Raw genomic sequence first — 18,815 nt, forward strand, 5'->3', positions numbered from 1 at the left:
TCATTCATCATGGAGAAAACAGTTCCATGGGAACCTCCTCACCATGCCAGCCAAATCTGTAAACCTACCTGCACCTGAAGCCGTCTCACCTCCCTCCAACCTAGCATGAGATGATGGTCCCTCTTCCTGGCAAAGGCCATCATCTCCACATCTCGTTGTGTTGTTTCAGGGAGCTGCACCACTGTTGGCCCTTACGTGCTCTGGAAACTCTAGCCGCTTCCTTGCTACTTCCCCTTGACATCCAAACATCGTAAGAACAAGAGCGAACGAACAGCCTTCCCTGCACTCCACGTCTCCCTCCCGTCCTCAACTCCCTCCATCTCCCTTCACAGCCAGGCTTTCCCAAAGAGCTGTCTCCACACTCTGTCTCCATTCTCTCACTTCCCACTGACTCCTCAACTCACGTTACCTGGGCTTCATCCTCAGAAATCCCCCACAAAGGGCTCTTGCTGAGCCTCCTATGGCTTCCATGTTGTTAGACCCTGTGGACGCTGATGTTCTCATCTTTCCGCCCTCTCTGCCGCAATCAACATAGCTGACCACACCCTCTTCTCATGGCTCCATGACACCACCCTTTCTTGGTTTCCACCCATAGCTCTGGCCCTCTTTCTTATCTTCTTTGCTGGCCTCTCCTCTTGTGAGCGGTGGAGTCCTTTGAGGCTCCAACCATGGTCCTTCTCTCCTTACTGTGTCCTCTCATCTTAGGTGGTCTCATCCACACCTGTGGCTTTTGTTGTCTTGAAGATAGGCTCTCCTCTGAGAACCAAAACCGTATAGACTATGCCCTGCTTTACGTGGCTACTGGCTGTATCTCCCAAGCATCTCAAACTTAACATATCCCAAAGTGCACACTGGACCCTACCTTCCCCTACCAAAACCTGGTCTTCTTCCAGCTTCCCCATCTGGGAAAATGGCACCCCCATTCATTTGGGACCTTAGCAGAAACTTGGGGCACAAGAACCCAGTTCTCCTGATTTGTGGTTCTGGGCTAACTGAGGCAATGTTAGTAAAAGCTACGTCTCCATAGGAACCCTGCTTGTCCTATTCATGAGTCCAACCCAGGGGTCTGAAATCTGCTTTGAAATAATGGAACACTTACTTATCTCTTGGTTTTCCACAAAGCAGTGGCCCGAAGTAAAACCTCTCCAGGCTCACAATATACTTCTTAAAGATGACCTCATTCGCCTTCATGTCCCTCTTGTGCTGAGGGAAGACCACTCTGAACACAGGGGAGGAAGAGGAGAGGAGAGTTGTCTGAATTGCCTCCACACGAGGTACACATGAACCCAACACTCTTTGTTCAGCAAAGGGTCCAGGTGTCTGGAGACAGAACGACTCTTAATTTGAGGACATTTATTGAGCCTTTATTCCTGTACCCTCCCATCCCCAACCCCGAGTGAAGATAGTACAGTTTGAACTTGAGAAAAAAGATTCCCAGCGGTGTCTTTCACCGCTGATGATGGGTGAGCTGGATCCTTTATCAGCTGATGGGGCTGATGATGGAGCGGAGCTGGATTTCCTGTTCTAGTGTGCCCAGCTAGAAAAAGTCCTGAGAAACCCTATGGAAAACTAGTTCTGGTGGATCTTAACCAGCTTCTGAATTCGCTGTCCAACGTGGTCCCTTGGCGAGAACTGCAAAAAAGCTCCTCTCGGTGGACAAGCTATAAAAGGCCCCACTAGCTTGCTCAGTCAGGTGCCTTTATGTGGTGCATAAGGGACTCAGTGTTTGGTAGCTCAGGGAAAAATCTCCTGCCTGTGGAGATTCACATATATATGGATATTACAGGATAAAAAGTCCTACAGTAAACACAAAATCTGTTTACATTTGCTATATAGTTAAATAAGCAAACTAACTTGTCACAGGAAGACTTTTCCCCCCTCTTCACTCCTATTAACTTTCTCTTTATTTCAGTCTCATGGTACCATATCATTCCTGTGACTTAGTCAATGTCACAGGACTTTGACTTTGGAGCCCAGTACAAGAGGGCCTGAGATGCTGTCCCAGTTCCACATTTGTATTAAGAGGCATCTGGTTCAGGGCACCATGGGGGAAAATGAAAATGTATCTGTCAACCTTTTCTTTTCAAAACAAAGTACACTTACTTTGGGTCTTGGCAAATGTATGGGTAAGTGCAGACACCTCGGCAATAAAGCTGGTATTGGCGGTGAGTTCCAAGGATCTCAAAGTTAAACGTTTGGTCAAAGATCCCAAGATCATTGGAAGAGAAGTGCACTTGCAATGTCACCTCACCGTTGGCTGGTACGATCCACCGGAAATGGTTCAGCCTGAAAATGAACACAGGCTTTTAAAGTGAGAACGCTTCCTTCGGGCCAAGAGAAGACAGGATTGGTGCCTGGGAGGAGTCTGGTCCTGCTGGGGTTATAGGCATGACCGCCCTGTTCCCATCTGGTGCTGTGACAGCCACACCCTCCATCTGGGGCTTCAGCCTTCCCCTCCCTGGGCTGCTCCGAGGCGCACCTGGGGAATTTCTCCTGTGAATGCTGCTCAGAGAGGTTGTTCTCCTCTATGTCTGACAGGGGAGCAGTGGTTCCAGAGGTTCCCCCAGAAAGGCCCTTCCTGTCGGAGGCCGTGCGACGTTTCTCCTTCTGAGTCTCGCGGGTCTGATCTGTTTTTTCTTTAGTTTTCTGTCTGCTCCCCTTAGATGAGGTGGTCTGCTCCTCCTGGGTCTTAATTAAAAATGAGCACCGGGTCTTAAACATTCATCTTATGAACACAGGAGCAGGAGACAGAGACGCCCATGCCATGTGCCTACAGTCTGCGGTGACTGCGCTGCAGGTTCAGGAGGCTGGAGGCTGCCTAGAGCAGCAGGGCCCAGCCTATGACACTAGGGTACAAGGGAAGAGGTAGAGTGGAGAGAGTCTAGTGCTCTCCTTGGCACCTCATTCCCTGAGGAGGAGGCCAAAACTCCAGAGAACGCTTGAAGCTGGCAGGGAGTATGTTCCTATATTGCATTTTGTTGTTGCGTTTCCTTAATATCTTTTAATCTAGACCCCTCCCTCCCTCCCAATCACACTGACTTTTGGCAGAGACCAGATCTGTATTCTTACAGAATACTCCATAGCCTGCAAATTTCCTAACTATTCTCAGAGTGTCATTTAACTTATTCCTTTATTTGCCGCATTTCATGTAAACTGAAAATTAGATTTAAAAGCTTGATTAGATTCAGAGATGATGCTGTGTACACCGCACTCCATCATGATGGGAGACAAAATGTCAGGCTGACCCCTGATTATAGACGCAAAGTGTGTCTGTGTGGCTGCAGCGGTGCCCGCCAGATCGTGGCCATGGCAAAGTGGACCTTCCCCTTTGTAACCAGTCGGTCACCTGTGGGGTGATGCTCTGGCTCAGAGTGAGAGTCTTGTTCCCTGACAAACCAGCACTGTGGGTATCCACTGGCGCTCCTTAATCAATTATGTCCTTGGGTACACCAGTACTTTTTAAATTCTACCATGCCTCCTATAATTTTAGCTGCCATTCTTCTAGAAAGAAGCGCTTTCCTTCATCCGTTGGAGATGAACTAGAGTTTCTCCTAAAACCGTAAGTTAAAGAATGCTAAACTCTTGCCTCTTAGTGGTCAGTTTTCAGAAAAGAGGTTGGTGTAATAGTCACCTCTGATGGTGGCAATATTTTCTTCTTTATCTTTTTTATTGGACTCTGCTCAAGTAAGGCCTGCCCACCAATGCTGGGACCTCAGATGTTGATTTCCGACTTACTTATTAAACTGAAGTTTGGGGCTCTCTGTTACCTAACTGAGCTGTAGGCAGGGGCTAGAGGTGACTTTATTTGCTGCTGATTTTATTTGTTTTTTGCTGACATGCATGGTTTATACGAAGGAGGCTGTGTGGGGAGATTCAAATTTTGGGCCCCCATGCTCCTCTGGGAATAAAAAGCCCCTCCCTAATTTTTAATATCCATGCATTCTGCATATGATCGGTCAAATCTATTTTCGCTTTGTGATTTATTCCACTAATTGTATATGTAATATATATTTTCTACTTTTACATGATTTCATTTTGATTGCTTATATTTTTAATCCAGGTGGAATTAATCTTACTGTATTGTGTCAGGCAAGGAGATTAAAAAGCAACTTTATCCAAAATATCCAATCTTCCCCATATAATTTCTTTAATAATCTGTCCTTTCTCTAATGGTGCGTGTTGCCTTAACTTGTATCTGTTGATGCTTGTATTCTTATGCACTGTGTAAATTACCTTGGATTCACAATACATTCTGATATCTCTTTAAAAGAGATAGTTTTGCTGCTTACTTTTTCTTGCAGATGAGCTGCAGAGTGATTCGTCAAGTTCCCTAAACCATCCACAGGAATTGCAAAGGTTGGAAGGTAAGAATCGGTCATTTTCAGTCTCTTCTTAGGGGAGTAGGAAGAGTCAGACCTGGGGAAGGTGCAGCTTAGGGAGGCTCAGGCAGAATCCCCAGAGAGTAGAGGGAAACACCCCAGTGAGCACGACACCCAACACTGCTTTTTCTGGCCACGTGGAGGGCCCGACTGAACTCCCGCCAAGGTCAGGAGGACAAGCTGCTCCCTTTACCTTTGAGGAGGCTGGGGTGGCTGAAAGCTCTGCTTCTGCTTCCACTTCTCTTTTCTCCTCCATCAGGGAGAGCTCTTTGGACGGTAGAGTTACAAACATGAAATGCTCCAGGATTTCTGTCATGGCCAAAGGCAGCCGCTTCACAGGGTAGGAGATGAGTGAGAATAAGGTAGGCGGCGGGATGGGTGGTCCAGAGGACCCCAGGCCCAAGAGGTCTAGGATCTAAAGGAAAAGCCCAAGATTAATTTCCTGTGCAGAGGGTGGGCTACCCCTAACTGCCTCCCTGAGTGAGCACAGGACGCTCAGACTCTCCCTCCTTTCTGTCAACTTTCTAATGCCCTGAGATGGGCTTGGGTCAGGGACAGCATGTAAAGGGTCTCTGACACAGCTCTGCAGGTCCTTCCAGATCCCCACGCCCCCAGACCCGGCTGGGGCTCTTGCCGTGGGCTGCGGGCTCCCTCTCTTATCATAACGCTTGTCATTTTATTATAACTGTCTGTCTTTGCAACTGGACTGTAAAACCCATTAGGACCGGAACCAGGGCGATATAGCACATGGCCTAGCACACAGTAGGCACTCAAAAACAATCTCCGTTTAAAGAGACCAGCTCCTCAGGTTCTGATGTCTATAGCATAGAGTTGTTTCATTTATTTTCAGATCCCCTGTTAATTTTTCTTTTACCTTTAAGTGTTCTTTCTTTCCAAAGGTGAAAGAGAGTTAGGGCTGGAGCAGGTCATATACAGAAAAGAAGAAGAAAAAAAAAAGACCCACCAAAGGTTCTGGGAATGGGTTAAAAGATGGGAATGAAGAGAAAAGTAAAAAAAGAGACTTGAGAGAGAGACAACTTATCCCTATAGCATTTTCCTATTCTACTCTGATATATGATAAATGAGAGCATTCTCCAGAGCAGATGGCTTGAAAATCTAGTAGTAACTTCCTTCTCAGCTTGTAAAACCCTGCGAATAAGGATGCTATCCCCTGATTAATTGTTGTCATCACAACAATTAGGCCATCTGAGTGCCCATTCTATGGACTATATGGGCTGTTAGGCCTAGCAAGTAACTACCTTCATGTAATCTTGTGTTTCTAATTCTCTGGGTCAGACAGCAGAAGACACTTCCTGACTAACATGTAGCTAGAGTTAACTCCCAGGATTTAGAACGTCTGTGAGGAAAGGGATGAATAATTTGTACCACTTATTAAATTAACAGAGGCAGGGAGTTCTTTAAGCTACAGTCTGACCTAGGACTCCTCTCTGGCTCCACTCCCTACCTTTTAAGGTTGCATCTAGTTTCTGATAAAAACTAAACCAGAGGGACTTCCCTGGTGGCGCTGTGGTTAAGAATCCACCTGCCAATGCAGGGGACACGGGTTCGAGCCCTGGTCTGGGAAGATCTCACATGCTGCGGAGCAACGAAGCCCGTGTGCCGCAACTACAGAGCCTGCACTCTAGCTCCCATAAGCCACAACTACTGAGCCTGTGTGCCACAGCTACCAAAGCCCACGTGCCTAGAGCCCGTACTCCGCAATAAGAGAAGCCACCGCAATGAGAGGCCCGTGCACCACAACGAAGACCCAACACAGCCAAAAAAAATTTATTAAAAACAAAAACAAAAAAACTAAACTAGAGGTGGGCAAACTGTGGCCCTCTGGTGAAATCTCACTTGCTACCTGCTTTTGTAAATCAAGTTGTATTGGAACAGAGTCACGCCCATTCATTTACATATTGTTGGGGATCAAGACAGAGACTGTATGACTTGCAGCCTCAAATATTTGCTTTCTGGCATTTCACAGAGAAAGTCTGTCCCTGGACAAAAGGCTATCGTAATCATCCCCTCCAAACCACTGCCAAAGGGGCTTCTAGATATGCAATGGTTTTGTTTCTAGCAACAAAAAGCTGTCTGGTAGTATAATTTCTGTCACTGGAGGAAGCCTGTGGGAAAGAAATTTTAGAATAGTTGAGCCACTTGCGTCACCCCAAAGTATACCTGCCTTGCCAACCCCCAACATAAGACTGTCAATGTTAAAAATCAACTTTACAGGTGGCTTTTTACGAGGCTAGATGGAATAGCTGAGATCTGTGGAACCCTCTGTGGATGTTTCACCACATAGAAAAAGGTCCTTTTAGGCATTATTGTCTTATATCCAAAGGGGCGTCAGAGATTAATGGAATAAAGGGGATATGGATTTTGTGTTGAAAGCAACACTTTTACGAGGATGAGCACCGCACAGCTCCCTGGCTCCCATCCTGGAGGAGAGCCTGTACCTGCTCCGCTTTGGGAAGCCTGTCATTCTCCAGGGCCTGCTTCCAGCTCGAGCCTTTGGAGTCGGGCATCTGGATGTTTATGAAGGGCACACCAAGATCCTTCTTCCCTTCGTGGTCCTCCTCCTTGCTCTCGCCCCCCTCGCTGCGCTCCTCCTGCGTGCGGAGCTTCTCTAGCCGCTCCCTCTCGGCCCTCGCCCGCTCCAGGCGCTCCCTCTCCGCGCGCTCCCTCTCCCGGTCCTTGCGGCCTCGGCGACCACCCGACGACGACGGCGGAACCTGGCGCTGGTCGGTTCCGGACTCATGGCTCGCATCCTCGGCCGCGGTATGATGCAGCAGAACTCCTTCCTTCCGGTCCCAGTACGTGAGGATGTTCTGGATATCCTTCAGAGACAACTCATAGGTCTTAAACTTCTGGGCCATGTTCTTGTCAGTGTCCTTCCAGAAGTCCCCTTCGCTGTCCTCTTGTTCCTGTGCAAGAGGAAACCCAAGCATGCTGATATCTGACAGCTGGTTCTTCTTCTTCTTGCTCAATTCTTCCTTCTCCGCAGCCACCTGCTCCCTAACAGAGACTTTTCTTTCTATTGCGTCATTCTTCAGCTCTAGTTTGGAAAAAGTAAGAATCTAGGAGGCAAAACACATAAATTATTCTTAAAAGAGTTCTTTAAGGGAGAGCAAATCACATAAAGAAGAGCAAGAGGGTGTTTAGTTTTGTAAGAAGGCCTCATACAATTCCAGGCACCTCGTATTCACACTAGGGCTGTGCCTAAGAATCGCCTGGGGGCCTTTCTCAAAATAGCCGTTCTGTGGTCCTTCCTTGTCATACAGCTGGCTGGGGCCTGGCATTATGCACTTGGTAAAAGGTGCACAGCAACTGTGATGTGCACTTGTGGTTGAGAGCTGCTGTTTTGAAGGATCAGCGGGAAAGGATCCCCAAAATGATCCTCTCTTCGGGAGAGGCCAGAGTGTAGAGGTCCAATCCTGGTCGCACGGCCTGCTAGCTGTGTGATCTTGGGTGAGCAATTCACATCTCTGTCCTATCTGTATAATGTTGATAGTAATATTAATAAGTACCTCAGAGGACTACTGAAGATTAAATGTGTGAATACATGTAAAAAGCTTATAATAGCGTCAATCCCAATTCCTCCCACCCCACCCCTCTCCCCCTTGGTATCCATACATTTGTTCTCTACGCCAGTGTCTCTATTTCCACTTGGTAAATAAGGTCATCTGTACCATTTTTCTAAATTCACATATATATGTTAATATATGATATCTGTTTTTCTCTTTTTGACTTACTTCACTCTGTATGACTCTCTCTAATTGACACATATACGCTGTTGATACTATGTATAAAATAGACAACTGATGGGAACATACGGTACAGCACTGGGAACTCTGCTTATGCACTGTGGTGTCCTAAATGGGATGGAAATCCCAAAGGGAAGGGATATATGTATAGGTATGGCTGATTCGTTTTGCTGTGCAGTAGAAGCTAACACAACGTTGTAAAGCAACTATACTCCAGTAAAAATAATTTTAAAAAAGCTTATAATAGTGTCTGCCGCAGAGTAAAGGGTCTCTTAATGTCAAGTTATTAAAATTATACAGGTTATGTATATAATCAGTATTGTTGGGAACAGATGAGGGTTTAGAATCTGGCTGCACTCCAGCCTTTTAAACAAACCTGCATTTATATAATGAAGCTGGCATAGAGAAGCCAACCTTATTCTCTTTCTTACTGCCCTTTTAAACCTGCTTTGTGGGCTCTGATTTTCTCTTCTCCAATGAACTCCTCTGGGAGGCTTCAAAGGCTTTTGGGTCATTCTTTGATGACATAAAGTCCAGTTCAGTCTAATGATCACTGTCTGCAGTACAGCCCAGTGACAGCTCTGTTCCTGCCTAAGTTCAGGCTTGGAGGCAGCGGCCCAGGTTGGCTACTCACCTCACCGCACTGCATCAGCTCCTCCTCCACCTGGCCCTCTCTACAGCCTTGAGAGAACCGCTGGCAAGGCTGTCTGCCGGCGGGGCGGGGGTGTCTCACCGTAGTTGTGTAGGGAGGGGAGGGGCTTGGCGCCTACTGTATTATTCCCCATCTGTAGGTCACTGCCAAGACACTGAGAGTTCTGTTTGGACACCCTGTTCTAAGCAGAAGTGGATTTTGCATGGACGAATAGGCCTGCCGAGGGGAGGACTTGTACCTGGAAGGTTGCGGGAGTCTGAACTCCAGGTCTGCTGTTTCTTGTGCCTGTTTTGGTGCCGAAGTTCTGTGCACTCAGACCCTGCTCCTTCCTGAGCTCTACCTGATGGGGATCCCTGGACACGGAGTCCTTTGCCCTTATGTCTACCTCCTGGGATCGGTCTGCACCTCGTCTGGGAGTCTGGCTTTAGTTTCACCCTCAGAACTCCCGATGCTGGAATGGCCGCTGTGCACACCAGCTAGCCACACCCCTTGGCCACCAGCGCCATCCTGGGCACAGCTCTGGCCGTTCTGCCCTTCCCGTATCACGGAGGGCAGAGACGTGACAGCTGAGCTTGGCAGGCTGATAAACGCAAGGACAGCTTATGCTGGAGCATCTCCCTTGACTGTTGGCAAGGATCAGCCCTTGGTTGAACACACTGACTTGGTGGCTCACTGGAGGCAACTCTTTCCTACTAGCCTATTTAGCACCATCCAGGGGACTGCAGGGGACAGTGGAAAGAGCCAGGTCTGTGCTCACACACAACCGGTATGGCTTTATCCTGTTCAACCTCAGATGGGGTTCATGTCTATGAAGCTCCGAGGGACAGCAGGACGCAAAAGGGCAGGATTAGGCGAAGCATAAGACAGCCCTGGAGGCAGAGTCAGTGATCAACAAATGTTGGTCCCTTTCCTCCTACCTTCTGCACCACCACAACATCTACACAGTCTCGGGTCAGTTCTTTGGAGGGGAAGTGTGCTGGGCTGACTGGCCGGGTGCAGTGGTGGACCCCTCTGTGCCTGCCCTTTGCTAAGGGACGAGTGAGGGCTGCTACCTGCCGACTTGGTGTCTGAGATTTCTTCACGGGCTGCTCCTCCTTCACGGGTCCCTGCTTTGGCTTTTTGTTCCTCCGTTTTAGCTCATCTTCTTCCTTCTGCCGCTCAAGCTCCTGCTGTAGCTTCTTTTCCAGCATCTCCTTTGACAGTCTCTCCAGCTCCCTTCATCAAGCCAGGCAGAGAAAACAGAGTCCAGAGGCCCTCCTGCCCAAGCCCCTCCCCTGCCTGGGATCACGTGGTGGGAGGACATGGGGCAGAGCTTTCTCGGGCATAAAAAGAAGGAACAAAGAAAGCTGGGTATACAGGAAGGAAGGAAGAAGGAAGGGAGGGAAGAGAAGGAAAGAAGGAAAGAAAGGAGGAGAGGACGGCTCACGTCTATCTTTGAATGGTCATTCAGCAAAACTGATAATTGAAGCTCAACTAAGTGGAATTCTCAACTAATCTGTATTTCTATTCCAAACTCCTTTCACAGGAGAGTGAGGCAAGGGCTGGAAATAAGCTTGATGTTAGCACTTTTAAAAAGCAACTTTCAAAGATCGTTCTGATATCGGTACAGATGAGGCCCAGCTTCCTTCCTACACTCACGTCGTAGGTTTAGATAAGAAGAAATGGTGTTTTTAAGAGCAGTCCCCACCCTGGCTAGCTCGGAGCCATGGTGCTGGAGCTGAAGGCCACATTCCTCTCTTTCCTTCTCTTTCTTTCCTTTCCAGCTACGGATTCAAACGTGTTTGCCCTGCTGCTAATGGCAGAGAGGGCAGCAAGCCTGGGCACCAAGTACAAACAAGAGTGGAGGGGATAGCATTTCTGAAGATATGAAATCCATCTATTTTCATCTCTGGGAATCCCTAGTTGCCCCCAGCTGCTGTGGCTCTCTGTCCACTGAAGTTGACTCATCATGACTTCATTACTTCCTGTGTGTGTGTGTGTGTGTGTGTGTGTGTGTGTGTGTGTGTGTGTGTGTGTGTGTGAGTGATACAAACAAGTCACTGCTGACCTTGGAGGATCAGATTTGCATTTCCTAAGTCCACTGTGAGATGAACGCCTGAAAGTAATGAACTGGATGAGAAAGAAAAGCGACTCCTTTGAAATCCCAAAGCTGGGATTTGCATACGTCTGGAGGACTGGGCATATTTACAGTAGACCATGCAGGAGAAGAGATGAGGGTGTATGTACTGCATACTGCAGAGGACATGAAAGCTCTTTTGGGGCCAGTGGGAGGAGTCTGGAGGTGGAGGGAGAGGACAGAAGGGGGTTAAATTGTAGGCAGGCATCTTGGCCTTCCCCCTCCAATGTTTGGAATCCTAAGGAGGGATAGGAAATAGGACCCCCTCCCTTGGCATGTTTGAAGACCTGAGGGCAGAAAGGACGTATTTCTCGCTGTCCACCTGTATCTGAGATGGCCCGAGATAGTGGCCTAAGTGTCTTGGGTGGTGTGGAGGGGATCCAGTCGTTCCTGTGTGGTCCCCAGGGATAGGCACAGAAGGTGGCTGAGAGGACTGGCTTGGGAGCCTGCCCAGGGTCTCTGATGAACTGCCCAGGCTGAGGATCAAGTGAGAGAGGCGGTCAGACCTCAGGGAATGGACAGCACCACCAAAGGCCAAGATGGTAGCCAGGGAAGGAGGAGAAATGGCTGAGTTATGCAGGGGCAACCACCATGCCCATGTCACAAGAATGTCCCCTGGGTCACCAGCTGTGGATACCTGAGCACAGAAGTTGATGAGCCACAATTGTCACGGGGAGCCAGCAGGAGCCCCAGGACAGCACAGGGGCCAGAAGCCCCTCCCCTCATCAAATTACATAACCTTTCCCTGAGTCCCAGCTGTCCCCAAGAAAGAAGGAAGGAGAGGAGAATGGAGACCTGGCAAGGCTGCAGCAACCAGCACCCTGGATGTGTAAGATATGTGTCTCTGCTCTCAGCAATTCATCCTCCTGGGTCTCCTGTGGCCACTGCTCCCCCGCTCCTCCACCCCGGATGACCACGGTCTCTGGGATGGGCCGTGTGCCTGACAGAAGTTGCTCCCCGGGGCTGCGCTTCCGTTCTGACAAGCCCCTGACACTGACCTTCTCTTCCTCTCCCGGAGGGCCTGCTGAACCTCTCGATTGAACACTATTTTCTCCTCCTCCGTCAAGGCATCATATTCTTCCTCATCCATGTTTTGCAGACGCTCCTTCTCTCTCTGAAGCGCTTCCCTGCGTTTGTGTTCTGTCGGGGGAACAAACAGGAAGGTGGGGAAAACTCACTCAGCAGCTTTGGCTGCAGGGGTCCCCTGTGGTTTAGCTCTCAGCCTAAACAGGCTGCGGAGGGTGTGTGACAGTGAGAGGTGGCTGGTGCCACAGGCGGCATTCCTAATCGCTGGTGGGGTTTCCTGCATTCACACAGTTCCCAAATTGGTTTCCATCTGTGGCAGGCTGAATAGAGGCCCCAGAGAGGTCCCCGTCCTAATACCCAGAACCTGTGAATATGCTAGCTTACATGGCAGAAAGGACTCTGCAGATGTGATTATATTAAGGACCTTGAGTTGGGGAGATTATCCTGGATTATCTGAGTGGGCCCAATACAATCAAAGAGGCCCACTAGAGGGAGGCAGGAGGGTCAGGCCCAAGAAGATGTGACGAAGAAGCAGAGGGAGAGAAGCAGATGTGACGATGGAGGCAGGGGTCAGAGAGCTGCGAGGCAGGGACCACGAGCCAAGAAATACAGGCAGCCTCTAGAAGCTGGAAAAGGCAAGGGAAAGGAGTCTCCCCTAGAGCCTCCACAGGAACGTGGCTCTACTGACACCTCAATTTTAGGACTTCTGACCTCCAGGACTGTAAGATAATAAATCTGTGTTAAGTCACCAAGTTTGAAGTAATTTGTTATAGGAGCAAAGTAACATACCACGCACTGACTTTACCTATTATTAACATATGCCCCCAAAGTGCTCAGGGCGAAACAACCACTTGCAGACCAAGGGGAACCGCCTTCCACACCCTACAGGTCCTGAGGTGTGGCTCACCCTCGGCACGAAGGCACTCAGCTTCTTCTGCACCTTCACCAGCACCACATTCTCACCTGACATTTCTGTAAGGTTGAGCTTTGGCCTCGGAGATCTACATCCTGAGTTCTTTCTCTGACACTTACCGAGGGATAGTAACAAGTCAGAATGATAATTCCTCCTTCATAGGGCTGTTGTGGAGATCAAATAAGCAATCGTGTAAGGTACCTAGCCCAGCGCCTGGCACATTCATAAATGTTCAATAAAAATTAGATTTTAATATAATAATATTGCTACTGTACGCTCCCTCTGGATTTTTAAAAATGATTCAGGGACTAGGAGCCCATATGGAAACTGTGAAAAACTAAAACCTCAATCTACAGATGATTGAGAAAATGAAAAGAGATACTTTTTTCTAAAAGTTGATCACTGAGGGGAAATGAGCTTTCTGGAAAACTAGGAATCTAGATGTTGAAATACTGCCGAGAGATGCCTGGTCGTTCTTTCTAATTTTTCTCTGCATGAGAATAAAAGGAAGCAATCTTTGAGTTCTGTTTAAGAACTAAGAGAGCTCAGTGTTTGCAAATGTCTCCTTAAATGGAAAAGCATTATGATTGGTGTAGATTGTTCTAGAAGAGAGAAGTAAGGCTGAGTTAGGAAGGGCAGTGATGCGGCCAGCTGGGTCTGCTTCTGACTCAACCAGGAACTTAAGCTAACATTACTTTCTTTGTGTGTGTGTATGTATTTTTCAATCGTTGAAAATTTTTTCCAGGCCACTGATGTAATGACAAAAAAGAAAAGGGTTCAGAGTTACACAGATCTTACTGATTTGCGATGTGACCTTACACAAGACTTTGGATACCTCTGAGCCTCATTTTCCTCATCTGTAGAATTGGGGCAGCAATCTTCATAGGGTTGTTGTGAGGATTAAATGACCCAAAGTGTCATTTAAAGACATTTACAGTGTACACCATGTCTGCTGCAGTGCCTGGTACACAGTAGGCTAAGATGTAGAAATTGTTTCATAAAGTGATCAGCACCTCTGGTCTTACAGGAAATGCACAGTTGACTTAAAACCGACAAGCTAATGCGTCAACTGAGTCAGGATGGGACCTGTGATCGGGTCCCCTCAGCTAGGCTGTAATTACAGAGAAGATGAAGGGATGCAGTGTGATGGGGGAAAGAGGAAGGTGCCTGCAGTCAGAAGATCTGGGTTCATCCTTCCTTCTATAATCTCTCAAAAGGTCACTTGTGTCTCAGTTCGTTCACATGAAAAGTAGAAATAAGAACTCCCAGCCACCTTCCAGGGCAGAGGCGGGGTGCCAATGAGATGGCAAATGTAATAGTTTCATGTAAACCATGGCATGGAAGGACTGTAAAAAGCCTAGAGCTCTGTTTAAAGGAAAGACCTGTAGGGCTTGGGACGGACAGCCTAGGAGGGTATGGGCTTGCCTTCTTGCTCCTTTTTGGCCTTCTCCTCTGCCTTCATGGCTGCATAATCTTGGGCCACGTTGATGACATAGATATGCTCCCGGGTGCCAATGGCCTTCAGCAGGCAGAGGAGAGCCGAAGCCGCATTCTGAGCAAAGAGCGTCTCCAGGCTGTCAAACACCACTCCTCGGTAGCAGTCACTCAGCTGAAACCAGAGAGCAGAGACAGTTACTTTGGCCACAAGATCATCTGTTCTCTAAGGAGAAAAGTTGCTTGTTCTTTTGTTGGTGCTTTTACTGGTGCTGCAATTGGTTCTGCAGACCTACTGGGTCTGGATGAAAATCCCATTCAACTGCCCTTCCACCTGCTAGATTCCAGGGGCTGTAATTAAATAAGAGAGAAAAATAAAAACATTTTAGCAGTCATGAAAGATCTTTACCATACATATTTGTAGAGTAAAGGATTTATTCTGTCTCTATAGAGATAAAGAAGACAAACTAAATGTTAAAGCGAGGGTCTGGGAAGATCCATGAAGTACAGGGAAGGAAGATGCAAAGGAAAGGTGTCCCCATGCAGCAAGGGCAGCTGTAGCAGATGGGCCATTTGTATCTTCCTTAGTGGTATTCCTGCCTTGGAGTGTAATGGTTTTGATAACATTAGCTATTGTAGAACAGCCTTGGCTGTGCAGCAGTGTTACTTAAAGTGTAGTGCACAGACTAGCCACCATTGGCTAGGAACTGAATACTACCAGTTTTTGACGAGACAAGAATCTTGTGTCAGAAAATCAACTACGACAATCAGTAAATACACTATTTAGTTTAGCTGCTGGTTTTCTTTGCCTTGTAGGAAGGCTTTGTCAATAAAGGAAGCAGGGCCAGCTCCGCATCTCATCAGAGGCCAGTACTTTGAGTAGCACGGCTCTCCTGGCTTACTGTGGGCTTTACCAATGATTCTCAGCCTTTATCTGGGTGCAGGAAACACCTGCACACTTACTAGACCGCTTAGCTCAAATCACCTGAGAGCAACAGTACCTTTAATGCAGTAGTGAGTTCAAACCTTAACACGAATCACTTCTGGTGATGACATTCCTCCTCTTCCGGGAAACTCAAGTCTAATTTTGTTATATTTAAATGCGCAATTAATAGTGTGGCCCATTTTCGAAAACCAAAGCAAACACAGAACTCTAGGACACGGTGAACAATTTAGTTCTCTGTAAGCCGTAAGCAGCAAACACTCCCAAATCCTGCGGATCTAGTTTTCTTTTAACTGTACACCACTTATGAAAAATCAAAGCAAAAAGAAACAGTTATTGTGCTTCTGATTTTAACAGCAATATATCATTATAAAATAATTCAGAAAGGTATGAAGGTTATAAACCTATAATCTTGCTATTCAAAGATAACCACAGTTAACATGTACTTTAAGTGTTTTTACTATGTGTATGATATACATTTGTAAATATTTTTAGAGAAATATAATTGTGCTTTACATACTACTTCATAATCTGCTTTTTTCAGTTAACAACATATTGAAAACTTACCTTTACCACAATTAACATAGCTCCAAATTCTAACTTTTCATGGCTCCACGTTATAATTTTTAACATACCACTGTAGGGCTGTACCATGAGTCTGTCTTTGTGTGTGTATGTTTTGAAGGCGCTACCTTCTGCCCACTGGTCCTTTAAGGTGAGTGGCTTCAGGCAGCAGACTGAGCCAGGGTCAGAGACTGACAAGGGCTGTGTCAAAAGGACAAAAGAGGGTGAAGAAACCCATCTTTCCTCTCCAAGACCCCTGGGTTCTGAGCTGCTGTGGGTGGGTGATGGCTCAGAATCTCAGCTCACAGCATGGGGACGATGTGTGAGCCCTGCATCTCTGTGCAGGTGGGTGTGGACGTACCTGAATACGCTCGGCCAGGATCTGAGTGAAGAGCTCCTCAGGGAGCACGCAGCTCACAAGCCCGGTATCACCTCCAATACTGGTGCTGAGGCTGAGCCGGCGCTGTGCGGGTCCTGAGGGGAGAGGGCTGGAGGAAATCTGTTCAGAGAAAGAAGGATCAAGAGTTAGAACCCAGCTTGGTGTTCCAACAACTCGTACACTTACGAGCCATGTTACCTCGGGAAAATCATCTCATCTCTCTGGGTCTCATTTCCTCATCTGTAAAATGGGGATTGCACTGTAAAATGGAAGATTCCTATCTCACTTAAAAGAACTGCTGTAACCTTCAAGCAGGAACACTGTGGAAGGTGCTTTATACGTGTACCGAACAGCAAACATTTGTTCGTGCATTCAACAAATATTCATTGAACACTTTTGATGCACCAGGGACCCCTCTAGTACCAGGGATACAACCACAAACGAGGCTGGCAGTGTTGCTGCCCACGTGGTCCTTGTGTTCAAATGGGGGGCGAGAGACAGAAAAGGAGCACATGAATATACAGATCACTGATATAATATCAGATAGTGATGAGTGCAAGGAAGAAAACAATCAGTTAAGGGAATAAAGAACCATGACAGGGTTTAACAACGGCTATTTAGAGACCAGATCCTGAGAGATGGGTCTTTGTGAAAGGGAACAGCAAGGTCCCTCATCATGAGTGTGCTGTGGGTGTGTGGGAAGCACACAGGAGCCCAGGGCGACTGCAGCTGAGTGAGCAGTGGGGAAGATGGTCAGGCTTAAAGTCGAAGATACAGTCAGGCCAGAACATGCAGGGCTTGCAGGACGGTAAGGAATTTGGATTTTATTCCAAGTATTATGGGAAGTTGTTGGCAAGTTTGAGGCAGATAAATGATCCTGTTTTGCTTTTTAAAAGACCACTCTACCTGCACAGGATAACAAGAGTGAAGCAGGAAGATTAGTTAGTTAGATATCTCTGTGGTCAAGGCAGCAGATGATGGCGGCAGGGACAAGGACAGTCATGATGGAAGTGGCTGATACAGGGTATATTCTGGAAGTAGAGCCAATAGGATTTGGCAAGGGATATGAAAGAAAGAGAGGCATCAAGCATGACTCCTTGAGTTTTGACCTGAGCAAGTTGGAAAGTGGTGAAGTTATTTATTAAGACAGGAAAGACTGAAGGAAGAACATTTGCCTTCTCTTGTTTTGTTTTTTTGGGGGTAAATAAGTGTTTTGTTTTTTTGGGGGTAAATAAGTGTCAATTTTTGGACATATAAATTTTGAGACATCTTGAAGCCATTCAGTAGAGATATTTAATGTGAGTTTGGATATATGAACCTGAGCGTGGGGAGAAATTAGAGCTGGAGATAGAAATTTAAGAGTCATAAGGATACTGAAAATATCTTTAAGAAATGAAGTGGATGAGATCATCTATAAAGAAAAGAGTAGATAACTTAGTCCTAGCCTACTCTGAAAACCTAGGAATCTGGAGGAGATGGAGAAACTGGGGGAGTGGAGAGAGTCATTAATGAGGCAGATGGGAAAGTAGAAGCGCATGGTGTTCTGAAATCCAAGTAAAGAAAGCGTTTCCCGGAGGAGGGGGTTATCAGCTGCCAAAGAGGTCACGTGAGGTGAGGACAGAAAACTGGCCACTGGATTGGACAAGATGAAGGTCAATGACCTTGAGAAGAGTAGCCAGTGCCGTGGTGAGGACAAAGGCTCACTGGAATAGGTGGAAGAGACAATGGTGGTGAGGACAAGGACGCAATCATCCAGCAACCCTTTGGAGCAATAGCTATGGAGAGGAGCTGAGAGATGAGGTAATACCTGTAGGGGGATCTGGGGCTGTGGGAAAGTATTTTAAAGTTGGGAGGTAATGCAGCATGCATAGATGATGACAGGAAGGATTCAACAGACAGGGGAGATAAACAAATGAGAGAGAGGACACAACTGCAGGGATTGAGCCCTTGAATGAGAGAGAAGGGGTGGAGTCCAGTGCTCATGTGTAGGGGTAGGATTTGGATGAGAGCAGGGGCAGGCTTTGGATGAGAGCAGGGGCAGTTACTCTGGGGCAGGGAAGGCATAGCACCAGGTGAGAATGAAGGTTGGCTGGTAGGTTTGGTGGTTGGAGGATAAGGTGGTTGTCTTCTGGTTGTTGCTGTGCCCTCCATGAAGCCAGAAGAGAGATCAGTAGCTGAGAATGAGAAAGAGGAAAGTGTCTCAGAGGTTTGGAGAGGGGTAATGGCAATAAAACAGCTATCTTGAAGAGATGGAGGGCAAATATACTAGGGCAGATCTGAGAGTCCACTTGAGATTTGTGGTCTTAAATTTATTTATTTAATTTTTAATTTAATTTAATTTATTTTTTTATACAGCAGGTTCTTATTAGTCACCAATTTTACACACATCAGTGTATACATGTCAATCCCAATCGCCCAGTTCATCACACCACCACCACCAACCCCCCTGCCGCTTTCCACCCTGGATGTCCATACGTTTGTTCTCTACATCTGTGTCTCTATTTCTGCCCTGCAAACCGGTTCATCTGTACCATTTTCTAGGTTCCACATATATGCGTTAATATACGATATTTTTTTTTCTCTTTCTGACTTACATCACTCTGTATGACAGTCTCTAGATCCATCCACGTCTCAACAAATGA

General features: G+C 47.1%; 1 protein-coding gene across 1 annotated transcript in view; it reads right to left on the reverse strand.

The window, feature by feature from the left end:
• Positions 1-18,815, reverse strand: part of HYDIN (HYDIN axonemal central pair apparatus protein) — a 432,533-nt gene that overhangs the window by 73,273 nt on the left and 340,445 nt on the right. The window contains exons 43-51 of the mRNA XM_079907197.1: positions 16,156-16,293; positions 14,279-14,462; positions 11,913-12,054; positions 9,851-10,013; positions 6,839-7,459; positions 4,573-4,794; positions 2,480-2,688; positions 2,104-2,286; positions 1,100-1,219 (exon numbers count right to left, since the gene is read on the reverse strand). Coding sequence (XP_079763323.1) covers positions 1,100-1,219; positions 2,104-2,286; positions 2,480-2,688; positions 4,573-4,794; positions 6,839-7,459; positions 9,851-10,013; positions 11,913-12,054; positions 14,279-14,462; positions 16,156-16,293 — 1,982 coding nt within the window. The remainder of the gene's footprint in view (positions 1-1,099; positions 1,220-2,103; positions 2,287-2,479; positions 2,689-4,572; positions 4,795-6,838; positions 7,460-9,850; positions 10,014-11,912; positions 12,055-14,278; positions 14,463-16,155; positions 16,294-18,815) is intronic.

This window comes from Stenella coeruleoalba, assembly GCF_951394435.1.
Source record: "Stenella coeruleoalba genome assembly, chromosome: 20".
Taxonomy (NCBI): domain Eukaryota; kingdom Metazoa; phylum Chordata; class Mammalia; order Artiodactyla; family Delphinidae; genus Stenella; species Stenella coeruleoalba.